At 36.3% G+C, this 18558-nt stretch overlaps 1 protein-coding gene across 1 annotated transcript; it reads right to left on the reverse strand.

The window, feature by feature from the left end:
- Window positions 1-10186: 10186 nt before the first annotated feature.
- On the reverse strand, window positions 10187-12549 carry LOC149232978 (putative pectate lyase 18). Its single transcript, XM_089376620.1, has 4 exons — window positions 12090-12549; window positions 11338-11980; window positions 10968-11071; window positions 10187-10875 (listed from the first exon to the last, which is right to left on the reverse strand). The coding sequence occupies exons 1-4, from the start codon at window positions 12269-12271 to the stop codon at window positions 10515-10517; spliced, it is 1290 nt and encodes a 429-aa protein (XP_089232746.1). The 5' UTR covers window positions 12272-12549; the 3' UTR covers window positions 10187-10514.
- Between the last annotated feature and the right edge of the window lie 6009 nt (window positions 12550-18558).

Below are 18558 nucleotides of genomic sequence, written 5' to 3' on the forward strand. Positions count from 1 at the left end.
AAATTTTTGTGAAGTTTTCTATAAATCTTCTATAGTATCCAGTAAAACCGAGAAAACTTCTAACATCCTTTTGACAACTTGGCACTGATAAATTAGAAATGACTTCCACCTTAGATGAGTCTACCTTAATTCCATCTCCGGAAATATCGTGACCTAAAACAATTCCCTCGTTAAACATCATGAAACATGTTTCATGAATTAATGAGAGATTTGTTTCTTGACATCTTATTAAGACTTTTTCTAAATTTCCTAGTGCTTCATCGAAAGAATCCCCACAGACTGTGAAGTCATCCATGTATACTTCCACACAATCATGAATAAGGTCAGAGAAAATGCCGAGGACTTCCCTTTGGAATGTTGTTGGAGCATTACATAACCCAAAGGGAAGTACCCAATAAGCATAAGTTCCCCATGGACAAGTGAACGTGGTTTTATCTTGATCTTCAGGGGCTACCTGAATTTGGTTGTATCCACTAAACCCGTCCAAGAAGGAATTTTTTTTTCCTGCTAATGCATCCAAGACCTGGTCTATGAAAGGTAGTGTAAAGTTTTCTTTTAATGTCGCTTTGTTTAATTCCCTGTAATCGCTGCATACCCTCCATTTTCCATTCTTCTTAGGGACGATTACTAGGGGTGGAACCCACTGACTATCAGATATTGGATAGATGAAATTTACATTTAATAATTTCTGCTTCTTCCTTAACAATTTCTTTTAGATTTGGGTTCATTCTTCAAGGAGGTTGCCTTACTGGTCTTGCATTTTGTTCAATGTAGATATGATGTATGCAAGTTTTAGGATCAATCCCTCTCATGTCAGTGTATTCCCATGCAAAAGCAGAAGAATGTTTCTGTAAAATTTCTATCAATTGTTTCTTTTGCATTTCTTCCAAGTTTTCATTGACATTCAAGGTTTTTCCTGGAAAGATTTCTATCGAGGAATTCCCAAATTTTTCCATGGACAACAATGATACTTGTTTAGATGAGAGATATTCATTTCGACTATGCTCATAATGTGAGGAAGATTCATTATTTTCTAGTAAATTTAAAAGTTGGTCTTCCTCTTTCACTTGTTCAGTGACAAAAATAGGTTGTATATCTTCTCCATCTTCTATCCATTCTTCAGTTTCAGTATCTATTTTTGTTCTTGCAAACATATGCCTGATCTACAACTAATAAAAGCATCAGCTGTAGCCAACCAAGTCCTTCCTAGAGTTAATGGATGTCCTCCTAGATTATTCTTGGGTGTTAAGACCATGACATCAACCGAATATTCCCAAGAATATAAAGATACACAAACATCTTCTAACTCACCATCTGGTTTAATAACATATCTATCTGCTAATTTCAATAAGGTTGGCGTGTATTGAAGGTTAGGAAGCCTAAGTGTGTCCATAACTTGTTTGCTCATTATGTTTATGATTTCTCCTAGATCAATCAGTGTGTTTGGTATTTCAGTTCCATTGATGTGAATTTTTACAATGGGCTTCCTGGGTCTAAATATTTTTGAATTGTCATCTTTCCCATCATAATGTCTGCAATTTTCCCGACTAACTGAATTCTTTTTATATCTTTTCTTCTTCTCCCTAATTGTTGTGTACTTAATTCCTTAATTTAAAAAAAAAAAATGGTATTTCTTTTATGTATTGTAATAAAGGAATCTTAATACAAACATTTCTCAATTCATCCATCATATTGTAATCAGCCAAGACAATTTGTTTCTCTACTCCTTCATCGATTTTCAACCTTTCTGGGAAAGGTGGTTTAACTGATATCGAGGGTTGTTCTATGATAGGAGTATCTTTGAGGGAGAGAAGTTTCCCCTTCTTCTGATTGATTTTTGTGTTTTTGAAGATCAGATTTTGTTTCTTGAATGACAACATGAGGTTTTCTTGGTAATACCCTTCCAGACCTTAATTGGACATTTTTTGGGTCTAGTGGAGTTATTACATAAGTTGGAGGATTTTGACCCTCCATGTTGTACATTGGTTGTTGTGGTATTTTATTATTAGGATTTGGAAGTGGTTGAGCGGGTAGTTGATTTGATTTTTGTGGAAATGGTAGGGAAAGTTGTGGGTTTTGATTCTGAACTAGGACTTGTGGCAATTGATTAGCTTGAGGAATTTGATTAGATGGGGGTAAGAATTGTGGTGGAAGGTAAGATGGCAAGTATTGTTGATATTGAGCATAGGCTCCATAAGGATTTTTCCATCCTTGATTCCAAGGTTGTGACTGTGGCAGAGCCCAAGGCTGCCAGGCTGAATTCCAATTACTTTGTGAAGACTGGGAAAATTGTTGTGGTCTAAATCCTTGTGATTGATTTGGTTGGGGAATTTTCCATGGTCTTTTGGCTATAAAGTAAAGAGGGTCTATTGGTTATGAGATTCCTTCATCATTGAATACAGCCTCAAGACTTGGTAAGGATGGGCATTCCTTCGTATCATGATTATCTACACATATGACACAGGTTTCTATGGCTTTTTAGTCTAAGGGACACTCTCTTAGAGCATGTTTCTTCCGACATTTGGGACAGAAGATAGATAATGCAACATTTTCGGAATTTTGCTTGTTTTGTATTTTAAGGGTGTCTATATGTTCACTTGGGCTCCGTAAAATATCTATTTTGAAGGTGTCAAGAAAATTTCCTATTTTTCCCTGCTAACTGTCCCAGCTGCAGACTTATTAATTCTTGACAAGAGAGGGTCTCTAGGACTCTTTCCAACTCATGCTTTACCCCTTGAGGTGTGTGCACATAAATCACAAATATCTGCAAATGGTAGTTGGGAAATATCTCCTTTCTCAGCTAGGTTAAGGAGATCGATCCATTCATCTTTAATGACTTTGAGTAAAAGAGATTTTAAGGTTTCTTCATCCAAATTATCCATTTTTTCTCTTTTAACATTATAAAAAACCCTTTCTACCAAGTCTTCAAGATTTTCATCTTCTATTTGTGTCATTTTGAAGACTTCATCTTTAAGGTTACTAGGCATACAATAATCTCTATATTTTCTTAACAAAGCCTCTTTCATTTGTCCCCATGTTGTTATAGAATGCACTCCTAGACTCATGAACCATTATAATGTTGAGTCTTTTAATGTGGTAGGGAACAATTTTAACTTTTGAGCATCATGTAGATAGTCATATTATTTGCATAATACTTCAAATTCGAAGATAAATGTCTCTCGATCTTCGTTTCTTTTCCCGTGGAAATTAGGAAGAATTTAGGGTGATATATTTTTCATTGTAAGGGTTGTATCTTCATCAAAAATAGGGAATCTCGAAGGATCTTGATTTCCTCTTCCTCTACCCCCTCCTCTACCTCTACCTCTTCCTCTTACTCTTCCTCCAATCCTATCTTATTTTCCATGGACATTGTGTACTTCCCCTTCCCCTTCTTCAGCCATGATAGATTCTTCGGAGCTAATATAGTGTTCTTCTAATCATTCTGGTTCCTTTATCAATGGTTGCTCAGAATAAGTTTCCAATTCCTCTTATTCTAATTTTCTCCCAAAATTTGTTCACCAGTGGGGGATAGAAAGATTACTCCTGTAGTTGGGGATGTAGGATTTTCTTCAATTACAACTTTAGTAGAAGAAGTAGGTGAAGTTCTGGATTGAATTTCTGATCTTGAGACTTCAGGAAGCCTTTGTCGACCTCTAAATGGAATTCGGGTTTAAGTAGGTGGTGTGGAATATCGAAATCATGGTGAAGTGAGTGGATTTGTGTGAATTAAACTTGTTCCTCGTCCTACAAATCTACCCCTAGAATCTCTATCCCTGCGCATGTCATGTTTTAAATTAATGATGTTTTTTTTTTTTTAACTTCTAATTGTACTTCCCCAGTAGCGGCACTAAAATGTTTGGTCAATTCAATGTCTTTGAATTGTCAATCATAAATTGTCAACCAGGGTGTGTAGACTGATGAAGTACATGTGCAAAATATGTGCTTAGAAGTTATTCATTAGGTTGTTATGTATTTGTTAAGATCTAAACTTAAGATGGAGGTGGTGTTTGTTAATTATATTAGTGTCATAATTCTTAGGGATGTTGGTTAAGTTTCCTATGAATTAATCTCTATCCAATTAGTTTGTAGATGATGTGAGAGTGGTTCTACCTGTATTAGATTGTTTTGGGATTTTTGATCTTGAATCTTTATGTTGTAGCTTATAATTCTCTAAGTGCAAAAAGAAACTTATTCTATCAGCTATGAATAAATATTGTCTAAACTCAATTTTTAGGAGAGAACTTCTCACTCTTTTACTTATTCAATTTTTGCTCAAACAAAATAACCTAAGCAACATATATATTATGAATTGAACCACTTCAATTATGCTAGATAATAAGAAAATTAAAGGACCATGTTATACCAGGTATAAAGCAAATTAAATAACCAACTAAACTAGATATAAAGAAAATGAAAGTTCTTATGCAAATAACAACTCGCTGGCGAAAATCATTATGTTGCATTGTCACACAAAACAGAGCAATTGAAGAATTAAAGGAAATCATATTGCAATTGATTAAAACCTGTCACTGTTTGTAGGGGCCCTCCACATAGTAGTTCAGAGCTTCCAATCAACACAACGCTTACACACAAAAACCAATTCTATTCACACGGAATTCACAAACTGTTCACAATTATATCATTCAGCGCACACCCAAATCACAGTGTGGCCATAAGTTTTATAGCAGGTCTCTTCGCATAACTGTATGAATAATTCAAGCCTAATATCTCTATCCTATCTAAACTTACATCGCTAAACCTTTGTTTTTCTATTCCGAAAGCAAAACGATAAGGTTTTAATCAATCTCGGGTTCTGTTCTTCATTAATCTAGAAGTTGACTTGGAGTTTGATCGTGATCTCGTGCGCTTTTCTTAGAAAACAGTTTCAAGGGGATAGGAAGGGATCCATGAGGGAGCCATTATCTATCCATCCGCACCCTTCATTGCTGACTTGGAACTCCGGAACCTTGCCAACAATGGAGATAGCTACAAAAACCTAGATTAGTTGTGGAAACAGACTAATTCGGTGGCCAATTGCAACTTTAACAAAACAATAGGGTATAAAGTTAAATATGAACAAGAAGACATATTATTGCATACCTTCATCAAAACCTGGTAGATATGGCTTCATTTAGGTGGTAAATATATATAGGAAAAGAGAGGATCATTAGGCAAAAAGGATGTCATGGTAGGACAATCTTCGGACTCTACAAAGAGCTAGTACATCTCTTTGGAGTAGCAAGCAACAATGATTGTAACATTCTATTATCAGGACTAGTGGTTGGTCATGGTTGTACTATATGGTTGGAACTTTCACTTCTTAATATAATAGATCTAACACATTTCATGCATATGTTATTATTGTCTTTCAACCATCTTGGTTACTCTAATGATATATGTATCTGTTTTCTTACGCATGCATGTATGGACTCTTTCTATATAAGTATGTATGAATATTACTAAGATGTGTTGTTGGTTTAACCATCACTTTGGATTGTTAGCTTACTTGCTTTCCAGTTTGTGATGCATCTTCACATGTGTGTTCCCTTCCAAGCCGCGTGCTTCCATAGGTTTCCAAGGGGCGCACTCACGTCTTTTTCCGTGTGTTAGAACCATTCACGCACCTTCCTTGGCTTGATGTGCATGTCATACTCTTGATACCAACAGGGACATCTTACTTGCCTCTGCGCGCAACCGTGGTCAAGGCGATACCGTATGAGCCACTACTGGCACTCCTACACCAAACGATCTGAGATTTAGTTGGGACTTCTTACTGGGGAGATCCCCTGACATGTTGGCGGGTCCAACACCGCCAACAAGGCCTTAAAAGCATTATAAAAGGTAGCAAATCGTGGAAAAAATAGCACCCAAATGCATTGACAGATTTTCATGAGCACTAGGGAGGATAGGTGAAAATGTAGAATTTATTAAATGTCGCTAACAAGAAAAAAACCTGTCTGGATGGTAGATATTGTAGACACATTTAAAGTGAGGCCTTTGAGCTGTGTTATGGCAAGCTCAGGATGGCAGAACTGAAATGCATAGTGGCCACAAAACCAGTGGCTCAAGAGCACAACAAGAATTCACCTACTCTAATACCATGCTAGATATACATGGAATGTGGACAACCAAATAAGGTAAAGCATGAATGCCTTTACTATTAACAAATGATACACATATATAATACACTCATATGACTATTGGATTCATATTCCAACGTCTCTTGGACTCCCTTTGACTGTTTATCTTCCACACCATAACCCTTAGAGGATTAGGTGTCAAACATTTACAATTTTGTCCATTGACCCTAATTGATGTAGTTATGCCCCATGCATTAGCAGAAGAGTTTTCCCATATATAGAGGAAGCTAAAAAAGCAACAAGTTTTATGGAGGAGATCCAATAAATATTCTGATGGTTCCATGGGATATTATGAAAGGATAATCCCAAGTAGAAACAACATCATGAATAGCATCGGTTGTAAGCAACAAGTTTTACGGAGGGGATCCAAAAAATATTCCAGTGGTTCCATAACATACTATACAAAGATAATCTCAAATAAAAACAACATAATAATTAGCCTTGATTGCTACCTTAATACAAAATTAAAAACAAATTGTGGACACATTTGCAAAATGAGAAATTGGAAAAACCAAACAAAAATATCTGGTCACATTAATATGAGAAAGATACCATCACCAAATACATGATAGAGAATAGATTTGAACTTAATTTTCCACCTTACATATTTTCAATGTGGAACTATTCAACTTGTATTTTGCACATGTGTGTGATACATCATCTTTAACCAAACACTTAATGCCAACAAATTTAAATCCTAATCAGGTAACCCCAATTATAATAAATTAATTATGGAACATAAGAGAGAAACATAAACCCAACTCAAACCACTCTATTACGTCATCCAAATAAAACATAGAAACAATGAAAAAAGTGGTTCACCAAAAATCAAGGTCCATAAAAGTTATTGCACTTGGTCAATAAAACGAGCTATCACTCTCCAAGTGAACACTAATAGTGAATACTGATCCAAGCATTCATGATACTGAAAAAAATCTCAGTGAATACTAATCCAAGCTTTAGTTTTATAATTTTTCTCAGTATTTACCAAAATTTGATAATTATTTCTCTTCATATTAACGTCCAGTTTCGTTACTTTAAGTATGATTCTGAAAGTAAACAATATTTTAATCACGGCATTATTCGTTGATGGAATCAATATCACATAGTTGACCCTCCGCAATATCACCATAGCACATTTTCCATATTTGATTTATTAATAAATTTGTCGCATGTGCATCGTACTTTTAAAATTTCTACATACTGGCCATAAGTAACACAACTCAAGTTACGATGGGTTTAGGATGGCGTCCTGTATTATTTGGATTTATAATGTGCAATTATATATATATCCTTTAACATGTATATATGTATATATATATCTTTTAACATGTACATTTGTTTGGGTTAGAAAGTATACTGAGGGATGCGAGAAAGTTCACTAACTGAAACTGAAACCAATCACCATTCTCTATGTTAGTCTAGTTCGAAAAAAAATATATAAGAAAATATATATGGTATATATATTTTCAATCAAGTAGTCAAGCAAGGGTTCCCTAAACCTTGGACTGAGAGCCTCATTATCCTTATTTTTAAAAGTGGGGATACAAATAACCCCTCTAATTATCGAACAATTATGATGAGCCCTCTCTTAGCCAAGTTATATGGTAGTATTTTGGAAAAGAAGTTAATCATATGGCTTGAAAGTGAAGGTAAGCGGGCTAAAGGCCAAATAGGTTTCAGAAGGCATCACTCAACAATAGACCACCTTGTTACGCTTAGGATCATTGCGGAGGAATGTCGTAATGATAAATCCAATTTATTTTGTTGCTTTGTGGACTTTAGAAAGGCTTTCGATACGGTTCCTAGATACAACCTTTGGAATAGATTAGAAGAGCTAAAGGTTCCTCTCGAGTTGAGAGCTGCCGCTATAAGGTTATACGAGAATGTAATTGCCAAGCTAAAGGGCAATGAAGGGTGGTCGAAAGATATTAAGTGTAACATCGGAGTTAAACAAGGTTGCCCCCTCTCCCTTAACCTATTTGGCATTTACATCGATAAGCTCGAAGGCTATTTAGAGGAAGTAGGATGTGATGGCACGATCTTAGCTGGGATAGTCGTCATCCTTCATCTTTATGCTGACGATATTGTTCTTTTGGCAAGGTGCCCATATGATCTTAATAAGCAACTCAGGCTTCTTAAGGATTTCTGCTCTACCATAGGTATGACTGTTAACACTGACAAAACAAAAGTTATGATTATCAAATCCAAGAAGGACACTTACGCTAATTTTATGTATGACAATAATAACTTGGAGGAAGTGTATTCTTACAAGTACCTAGGAATTGATATTCATCCCAAGCTCAACTGGAACCATAACATTGAGAAAAGGATTAATGGGGGGTGGAAAGCTTACTTTGGTCTTGAAAATAATTGTAAAATAGCAAACCTTGTAATGTGGGATAAAAAGAAGTTCCTCTTTGAAACTTTAGTCACTCCTGTTATCTTATATGGCTGTGAGGTTTGGGGTTGCAGCATCTCTAGAGAATCATGGAGAAAGATTGAGCAAATCCATAAGCTTTTTATAACTTATAACCTGAAAATTAAAAGTAATACACCCTATCCTATTCTCCTTATAGAAGCAGGGCTTTCCCCTATTGAGAGCCTAGCTATGCTTAGGTTTCTGTTGTACAAGCACAAAATCAGTAACATAGACGATTATAGACTTCCTACGCTAGCTTTAAATTCTAGCCAAAACCACCTAAGGCTCAATCGAGGGTGGCATAAAGACACAAGGGCCTGGTTAAACTATTGAGAGATCAACGACAATGATGCATTGCAAAACATAAATAACATTAAATATATTGTTACTTCTAAGTTCAAAGAAAAAATGTGGTGTGAGAAAGACTTAGCGGCTAAAAGAAAATTAAGTTATTATAAGAAGGTCATCAACCCCACCCTAGAAGATCAAAAGTATCTCTCTATATTAACTAGCTCAAAGAAGAAAATTAATATAGCAAAGATTAGAATGAATTCTCATGAGCTCCATAGTGAAACAGGTCGTTGGGCAGTTTCTAAAATGCCATGGACGGAAAGGATCTGTCATATATGTGAGAATAGGAACATCGAGGATGAAAACCACTTCCTCTTAGAGTGCCCCGCGTATAACCACATTAGATCTCAGTTTCACAATCTTTGTTACAGTACTGACCTTCCTAGCCTTTTACAATGTCAAAATTATAGTGAGCTCGGAGGCTCTCTCCAAGCTTTTTGAGCATAGGAATAAAATCTTAAATCAAAATAGATAATTTGTTTCTTTAGGTACGATAGACCATTATTTGGTCTCAACGGACATTAACCATCATCATCATCATCATCATTTTAACATATATAAATTTGGAGGATTTGCTTAATTGCCCAAGCTCTTGTACGTAATTTAACATATATCAAAGTCTCGTTATTAAAACACCTCGCTATGAGAAGGTCTCACTTTCTCCTCTTTCTTAGGCTCTGATAAGTTTGGCTTCTGTGATCACTTCAATTGAATATTCCCTACCCTCGGAAAAAAACTTGATTCCATCGCAAAGAGAGTGCCGGAGTTGATATTTAGGAAAGCTTCTTAAACGTTTCGATTTTCTTTCTTAGTACATTTTATTCTAGTAATTAAATTTGCAGCATACTTTAATCTCACCACCTTTATTACTGAAAGATGCGTTGTAACATACTTTAATCTCACAATTATAGGCTGGAGCTAACCAGCCATATATTGGGTATTTAATGCCCTCATAGCAGCACGCCACTTAGCCGGATAACACAGGTGCGGGCAAATATTATTTAATGCCGAATTTGCCCGCTCCCGTGTTATCGCGTTAAGTCGTGTGCTGCTCTGAGGGCATTAAATACCCAATATATGGCTGGTTAGCTCTTTCCCAACTTTTATTACGGAAAGATGTGTTGGGATGCGTGTATGAATTTTTAAATGAGTGTTAACTGGACACGTGGAATTGGATTCGATGGATTGATCCATGTTTAATTATCCAAAATCAGAGTTTAACACTGTGAACACATTCAAGTAACAGCATTCGCTGATTGGCAAAACAGAAAAATGGCGAGAAAATAGGAGGAATTTGGTATTAGAAAAGTTCAGACTACAACCTATCCACCACAATCACAAAATAAAATACAACAGCGACCGCAACAGATCTCCGCTTGCCTTTGCTGCCGCTAAAAACTTGCATTCCCAGATGAAAAGCTTGAGTTGGAGTTTATTGATGGTATCTATCTGCAACACCCTGCACGCCGAGGTTGCTAAACAAAATGTGGAGGCGCTAATCATCGAATCAACTGCCGCTCTCCAAACAATACAAAACAGAATGATCATCTATCTATAAAACACAAAGAATTTTGAAAACGCCCAAAACACCAGCCATGGCATTAGCAGCGAGCTCCTGTCCTGCAGTGGAGAACGCCTGCATCCTGAGTGAGCGGCCCGACATGGATGGCAGCTCTCGCTGCCATACTCGATGCTTTTGCATACGCCGAAGACGCCACTGCTCCGGATGGCGTGAAATACGCACCGTTTAGCATCAGATCTCCGTCCGATCTCCAGTTCCACTGTTTCCATTCGTCCATGTTCTGGTTTACCCGTTTTGTTACCTCTTTAGCCCTGCAATTTGCAGGTGCAATGAATCTATTGCCTTGACTGTTGATTGTGGGGTTTGCACTGCCCCCAATTGCGTACATTTCCCAGTGAGTGTAATCATTGTTCACCACATGGAAGTATCCATGCCTGCACCTGCATTCATTTATCCATTCATAAGTATCCATTTCTGGATAACACCACTGCTACAAGTCTAGAATATTGGAGCGAAAGCAGGATCTATTTACCTTGGCATTCGTTGTATAAGACCTTCGCCAAAATGGTTGAATGCAATAGTCACCCGCATTTTGACGTCGGGAGTGTAGCTATCACGATGACCCAACAACATCACCTGCAATGCTCAACACAAAAACAGAGCAAGTGTTATCATTTCTTCATAATATTTTAATGGGAGTTGGATCAAAGTGAAATCAAACTTTTTGACATATATAAACCAAACTTTCTCTTCTTGGGGTTCAACTGCAGTCTGCTTCAAACTTATACAGACTCCTAATTTTGAGTTCCTCAATGTAACTAAACTTTCTCTTCTTGGGGCTCAACTGCAACCTACTTCAAACTTATACAGATTCCTAATTTTGAATTCTTGAATGTAACTACCTCATTGTGGTGAGTGAAATAGCTGTTTGAGATGGTAATAGCAGTGGATCCCATGATGGCATCAATGAGACCGTCTGCACAGTTGGACAAGGAGACATGGTCCACCCAAATGTGGCTTCCTCCGAAGATGGAGATCCCATCTCCATCGCACATAGTTCTCCACCCGTAATGCGTGGGAGAGTCCCTCACCATAGCATTTCCTGCAGGCTTACAGTCGTGAACGTGAATGCCATGGATGATGATGTTACTCACATACTGAATGGTGATACAGGGCCCGTTTGCAATGTGGACATTGACACCCCTTCCGTCGATTGTCTTGTAACTGTTCATGATCAGCTCCTCCTTGAGCTGGATGACCATGTCTCTCTGGAAAATAATCCACAGGGGCTCTGTTTGAATCACTGCATGACGCAGGGTGCCCGGCCGAGGATTTACCGCATCATAATCATGATGATCCGTTACCACGTAAATTTTCCCTTTTTTGCCTCCCTTGGCATGCCTGCCGAATCCAATCGCGCAGTGTGCCAGGCGTTTTCTGTGGTGTTGCCAATTGGGATCGCAACGCCAGCAATCATCAATGGGGTTACCAGTTGCGCAAGAGAGATGACCCAGCTCTCGCCTCCTCGTGCTGTTATCAATGCTCCTGGAATAACAGAAAGAATTCAAATTTCACACCCAATCCAGAAAAAAATCGTAACCAAATGCACTTAACATATCATAACGAACTCGATGTAGTTGAATGTTGAATTTACCTTTGAACCATCTGCACTATGCTGTCTGGATCTTTTTCCACAGCAGTGGTATTGCCATTGGTTGGCTCTGCTTCTCTTGAATTTTCTGCAACCAGATTTCCAAAAGGATTTGGTGCCACCCCACCATGGACACAGAGGGTTTCGATCAAGAACACGCAGGTCAAAATACTCTGATTCTTCATCTTAGTACCCAGCACTCCCTAGTTCTCACAAATCTACAGCCAGTTCTTCAAAAGTGAAGAATAATAGAAAATCTTGTGTGAAGGAAAAGGCGATGCTGCAGTTCTAAACTCTCCCATGACATGAAACGCAGTAGAAAATATGAAAACGAGAAGAAAAAGCTAGCATTCAAAGCAATCGCTACAGCAAGAAGAAGAGCTTGGGAATGAGGAGAGACTCGAGAGCATGGCCAACATCAGTGGTAATTGCCTCTGCGCTCTCTCTCTCTCACACTCTGATGCAACATTGGAATGAACAGCCTTCCTTCTTATAGATTTGGCCATTGGTACACGTGCTGTATGTGAAGCTCAGTCTATTGTCATTGATTGCCCATCTATCCATCCATAAGAAAGAAAAAAAGTACATTATACAGAGGGCAGACTGTCCCAATAACAATGGCAACTTCTTCTGCCCATTGACTCATTAAGGGAAAAAACTCATCTACCTAACAGGCAAGTGCAACTGTCTGCTACTTCTACTTTTTCTAGTGGAAAAAAAGTATTTACTCTACGAACCCTATGAACACCTATTAAATACCAAGTCTAGTGTTGTGAAGTATTTAACCACGGTGGACAGCAGTTGTCACACCCCAATTATCAACTGTACCCTTAGGCGTGTAGGCGCATCAGCACAGTACTGGCCCTAACTAAGCAAACAAAATCATCCAAATATGAAACCTACATAAGCAAAATCATCAAGTAATGAAGCCTTCCAGATGTGCAGTTGGCATTATTATCGTCTGGTGTAAAGTGCAACAGAGACTTTAGCTTTAGAAATGTGAGTTGGATTCTTCGCGAGAAATGCATTTTCTATTGCGATCCTTTCTTTAATCAAAAAGACAATATTTTTTGAGTTATTTTTAAAGAGATTTTTTGGAAGTTTTTTCGGTGGGTTTTTCTGGTCAAAATCCGGCAGCAATTTATTGAATCGCAAGTTTGATAGCTAATTTCTGAACAATCAAAGTGTCCCAAGGGTTTTTTTAGGATGCTGAATCCAAATATGCAGTTAAAAAACCATTTTAAATAATAGAAATCAAGATTTAACCTCAAAATTTTCTGCTGGATTCCGTCAACGGAATCTCCAAAAGTCGCACTAAAGACAACTCCATATTTTCGTCTAATTGTCTCCTCCACACAATCATGAAGCATATTCGAATTAACTTGCCAAGTGAGATTTAGTATTTAGGTTGTCGTTCCGCTAATTCTATCAACCTTCATTATCTAAGCTCTTTGATCATTTATAATAGCCAAAGATTTCTCATTTCAAATTAATGTAGAGGGGGTTTGTTGATTTTTTTAATTGAGGGTTTAAATTGATTATTAAGGGAATATGTTTAGCATATGCTTAATATTAATGCTTATCAACTGCTATAGTGTATTGAAGAAATGTTAGGTTGCATTGACTTTTAGTAAATTCAAAAAATTAGATACTTGTCATGGGGTTAGGCCCACCAATTTCTAAAAAAATTGAGATTATTCCAATTCTAATAAGTTCCTCCATGATAAGTTCTTCATTGTTATTTATAACATTCATTTATAATTCTTTTTTTACCCATAACTTTTTTATACATAATTAAGTTGAATATATGCAATAGTAAGATATTCTTGGTGTAGTTCTTTTGGTTATATTTATGAAACATTGCGCTATATCAACCACATTAATATTTTTAAGCACTTGTCTAACGATTATGCTTTTTTGCCCTGAAAGTTATGTAAATTCCGGTCATATTTTGAAAAAATCCGGCAGTGATTTTTGTAAATCCAAGTAAAAATTGTCAAACTTCATAATTTTAGACACCCTAGATGTTTTTGATAGTGTTGAATCCATTTCCACCATCAAAAATATGATTCAAACACTACATTTACAAGATTTTTTTTTTTTTTTTTTTTTAAGTATGGGGGATTTACGCAGTGCATTTATTTATTTTTATATTTTAACGATCTTCTTTAAACTACTCCAATTTTTAATGTAATTGTGCTAATTTATGTCGTTGTTGTGCTAATTTTAATTGCGCACTTCATTTTGTAAATGTATACCCCAATCCCTCCTTTACTTTTGTAGTGTCATTATCTTCATTCTGAAAATGTATTATTTTTAGGTCTACCGCAATTTCGTCACGATACCTTTTTTGATGTCACTATTTCTCGTTTTTAGATGCGTGAAATAAGCTTTACCTTTAACTCTCAGGTCGCTGGCGTCGTCACCGTTTTTTCGCAAAAATTTAAAATTGCGAATTCAACTTAATCTTTTTCCAATCCATGTAACTGATAACTTTATATATATAAATGATTTTGCAGTTTTAGCGATCATTCAATTTAGACAATAAATAAGATTTTGAAACCCTACTTGTTCCTTAATCTTCTCCATTTATTGACTGGTTAGGTGTAATATCTCCTTTCATTATAATTTAATGAATTTATTGTTCAATGATTGTACTTTTATCAGGTATACAAAAATTCCCTAAGTCTAGCTTTTTCGGTATCGCTATTCCACTAACAAAAAATGATATTCTTTCATTATATTAACTTAAACTGATATTTTTTTAGTATATTAATAAAATGTTAATTTCATTATAATTTAATTAATTAGTAATATTATAAAAAGATGTATTTCCTTAGAAGAAACTTAACCAAAATGTTAAAGTAATATATATACATTCTTAAATTTTAACTCTATAATAAAAACACCATTACAAATTACGTATAAACATAGCTAAACCAAAACTAAATCATACAAGATTCAAAAGTAACATATGCATCATGGAGTAAAGTGGACTAGTCACCCTCTAGCTATCCCCTGTAAATAGGGAAGACATAAGTTGACAGCAATCGTAAATAAAATCGCAGATTTCCCCAAACCATTATTAAAAAACCATTTTATATACATCATGTAGTAAAGTGGACTAGTCACCCTCTAGCTATCCCCTGTAAATAGGGAAGACATAAGTTCGTAAATAAAATCGCAGATTTCCCCAAACCACTATTAAAAAACCATTTTATATATGCTTAAGAAGATTTCGGATTCTTCAAAAATGACTCTCTAATAGCGACATCATCATGCTTAATAAACATAAGCAGAATAAAAGTAAATTATATAAAATTTTAAAGCAAAGCCTTTTTTCTTCTTTTATTTGTGGTGTAAGCTATTGCCTATTTTTTTGTTTGGATTTTTTAAAGTAAATTTTTATGGTTTGAAATTATAGATTTATTTTTATGGTTTTTGAAGTTTGTTTTGGCTTGTTGGTAGGGAAATTAGTCTAAATGCAAAACTTTAATTGCTTCAAAATATATAAAAAAAAAAATAATGTTTAAAGTTCAGAAAAATTAAAAAAAAATTCTAATTATTGAGCAACTAAGGTCATTTTAAATTAGAAAACTATGAAACGAAATCATAAAAGAGCTAAAGGCAAAAAGATAGAAAGATATTTAGGCAGATTTATCTGAATCAATAGCTTCAACAGGGATATGTTCCTTGTTGCTTTATGGGGAGATATCAAGATTGTGAGGAATGCCCATGTGCTTCTCCAACCTCTCAAGCCTGTGATCCATTGCAATCATGCTCCTTTGCATTTGATTTAGTGTCAAGAGAATATCTTCCTTGTTTTCATTTATGTCCATTCTACTCTACATGGTGAAATATGAGTGTGCCAATAGATGTCTACGGTGTACATATACTGGTTATAATGACATCTGGTGTGACCTGCATCATAAACAAAATTTTCTCACTCTGTGAGTACCTCTGTGTTTGTGAGGGTGCACCTCTCACTTGCCAATTTATTCTCCACCTATGTAATTTCTTCATGAATAGATTGGGGAGTAAGTTCTTTGAATGTAGTGGCCGAGCTTTCAAGTCACATCTAAGCTCTTGAGTGATCTTGTTATTGGTAATAGGCTACACCCTTGTGCACTCTAGCTCTTTGTCGAGACATGATAAAAAACCAAAAGAAGTGTTGGGCTCCAAGGTGGATGAAGGACCCATGCAACAAAGAATGAGTCAGAGTGTTGTGGCCAAAGGCCTGAACGATGTAGGAAGAGTGCCAAGCAAGGTACTCCTGAATAGTGGTGGAGCTTCATCTTAGATGAGGGAGTCCTCTCTCTCTTAGTGAAAAAATAACTTCTTTTGCCTAAGAAAGTGATGATTGTAGAGTCTGACATAAGAAAAGCATTAGAATTTCATAGTAGAAACAATAAAACCATATTGTAGCTATGTTGGCTTCAACTACCCAGCCATGGAGACAACTTTCCTTAGAGGCCATTGATGGCTAGAGATGTATGTTGGTCAATTGTAGAAGACAAATTCCTTTAGGACCTAAAACATGCAACTGAGAGAATGTGGACGTGTTGTGAGGAAATACAAACCACGATGAGTGCAAAGGAAATAACATGAAGGCTAAGCCATCTTTTCATGTCTACACACCTAAGGAGCACTCCAACTTTTCCAATTAAATCTCCATCAGACCAGGCTAAAACGAGGACACTGAGTGCCCATCTCTAAAAACTAATAATGAGGAAAGCAGAATGTGTGAGTGCCTAAAAATTCTCATGCCCAAAATGATAAAGTTGTCCCAAAATTGCACACTAGGCCCAATGATGGGCTCTCCTCCTTGAGGCCATATTCCATGAACAAAATCCCATTGAATGTTTCCTAATGAATGCCAAATGGGTGAAGAGAAAGTGTTGGGTTGGATCACCCATGAGAGTAGTACAATTTGTGGTAAGACTCTATCGAGAACCTGCGTTAGCTTCCCTTCCATCAATCAATTGAATGTTGCAATGAATTCAAAACCACTATGTTGGGTGGTGAACTGATACATTGTCTTGTGTGTGGTGCATGGCATATGAGAAAAAATTATGGGGGTGTGTTGCCACATTCGACTGGTGTGTGAAATTGTGGGACAATGACAACACGCCACCCACCTTCTCATGTCACGTGCACCCCATCCAAGAATTTTTGGTTAGGATACATTACTTGACTATTTAGGATATATATATTAGGATTAATTATTAAAAATATATGGACGGCTTCTTAGAATATGATATAAAAGATAAAAAGTAAGAAATAAAGTTAGCTTCTATAACATATAACTTCATTTATAAAAAAATAGTATTACTTACAAACTTCATGTTCTTGTAACATTACTATGTCATTTTACCTTTGAAATGTAACACAAGTCAACCACAAGTCAACAAGTATCTAAGTGATGGAATTTCTTGAATTTTTTTTGTACAATTGTACATAATAACCACTTCTTGTCTACTACTTTATTATTCCACTAAGATCCATCAATACTTTTGAATTAAAGTAATAATTGTTACTTATGAACCATCTTTCCTTGCATGTATTCACATAAAAGATGTTAATAAGATACTTAATAAAACCAAGCTTCTAAATTAGCCAATTTTTTGTTCATTTTCTCATTGAACATTCCTAATAATTATCAAAAGCAGTTGCTAAACATAACAAGTGAGGATTTTCGTGGAGAATTTGTTAATAAAATTGGGTGACAAGATCATGATTTCTAGTTGTCTATAGTTTACGGGTGGTATTCAAGGTTTAACTCAGAAGAAAATAATAATTACAAGGCTTGGACCTCAGACGTTGTACAAGCTAGGTACATATATGAAGTATTTGACTTTTTAGAGTTGGTTTCCTCGTGTCCTAATAAATTTTGTAGTAAGAAGAGACACATAAGCTAGCAAGACCCCCATTCCGTTAACACCCATTTTATTCAAGAAGATTCTCTATCTTCCTAAGGCCAACCAAGTTTTTAAGATTACAAAGGTTGATGCCTTCCTCACTAACCACACTAGAGGAAAAGGTATTCTATTGAAGGTTCTAGAAATCTGTCAACCAAGGGGTCTCCCTGATGTGAATTCCGAATCAGACCTCACACTGTTTGGAGTAGGAGCCCCATCCAGAATATCAGCCAGGTTTCCATGTATTCTTAAATTTATGCCTTGACTCTCGCTATCAGTAAGAGAGAGGAGTGTGAATGCACCTTCGAAAAGCAAGGGGGTGTGCCTAGTGAGTGTTCGATCGTATGTGTGTCAAATTTCTTTCACTACGCAGGAGAGGAGAAGTGAGCCTTTAAGAGACAGGTATTACTGCCACCCTAGTAGCGACACACATGAATAAGAAGGATCTGTACAACATCAAGTGGAATAGTCCACAGAGATGCGACAGTCATTACAACCAATGTAATAAGGAAGATTTTTCTAATATCCAACAGAATAATCCACGAGGATGCGAC

This window comes from Pinus tabuliformis, chromosome J (genome assembly GCF_031772625.1).
Source record: "Pinus tabuliformis cultivar Carrire ecotype Pingquan chromosome J, CPIR1, whole genome shotgun sequence".
Lineage (NCBI taxonomy): Eukaryota > Viridiplantae > Streptophyta > Pinopsida > Pinales > Pinaceae > Pinus > Pinus tabuliformis.

Coding starts and splice junctions, on each gene's coding strand:
- LOC149232978 (XM_089376620.1), bottom strand. CDS start 12,271: ATGAAGAATCAGAGTATTTTGACCTGCGTGTTCTTGATCGAAACCCTC. Junction 11,981..12,089: donor ATAGTGCAGATGGTTCAAAG/GTAAATTCAACA, acceptor CTGTTATTCCAG/GAGCATTGATAACAGCACGA. Junction 11,072..11,337: donor ATTTCACTCACCACAATGAG/GTAGTTACATTC, acceptor TGAGCATTGCAG/GTGATGTTGTTGGGTCATCG.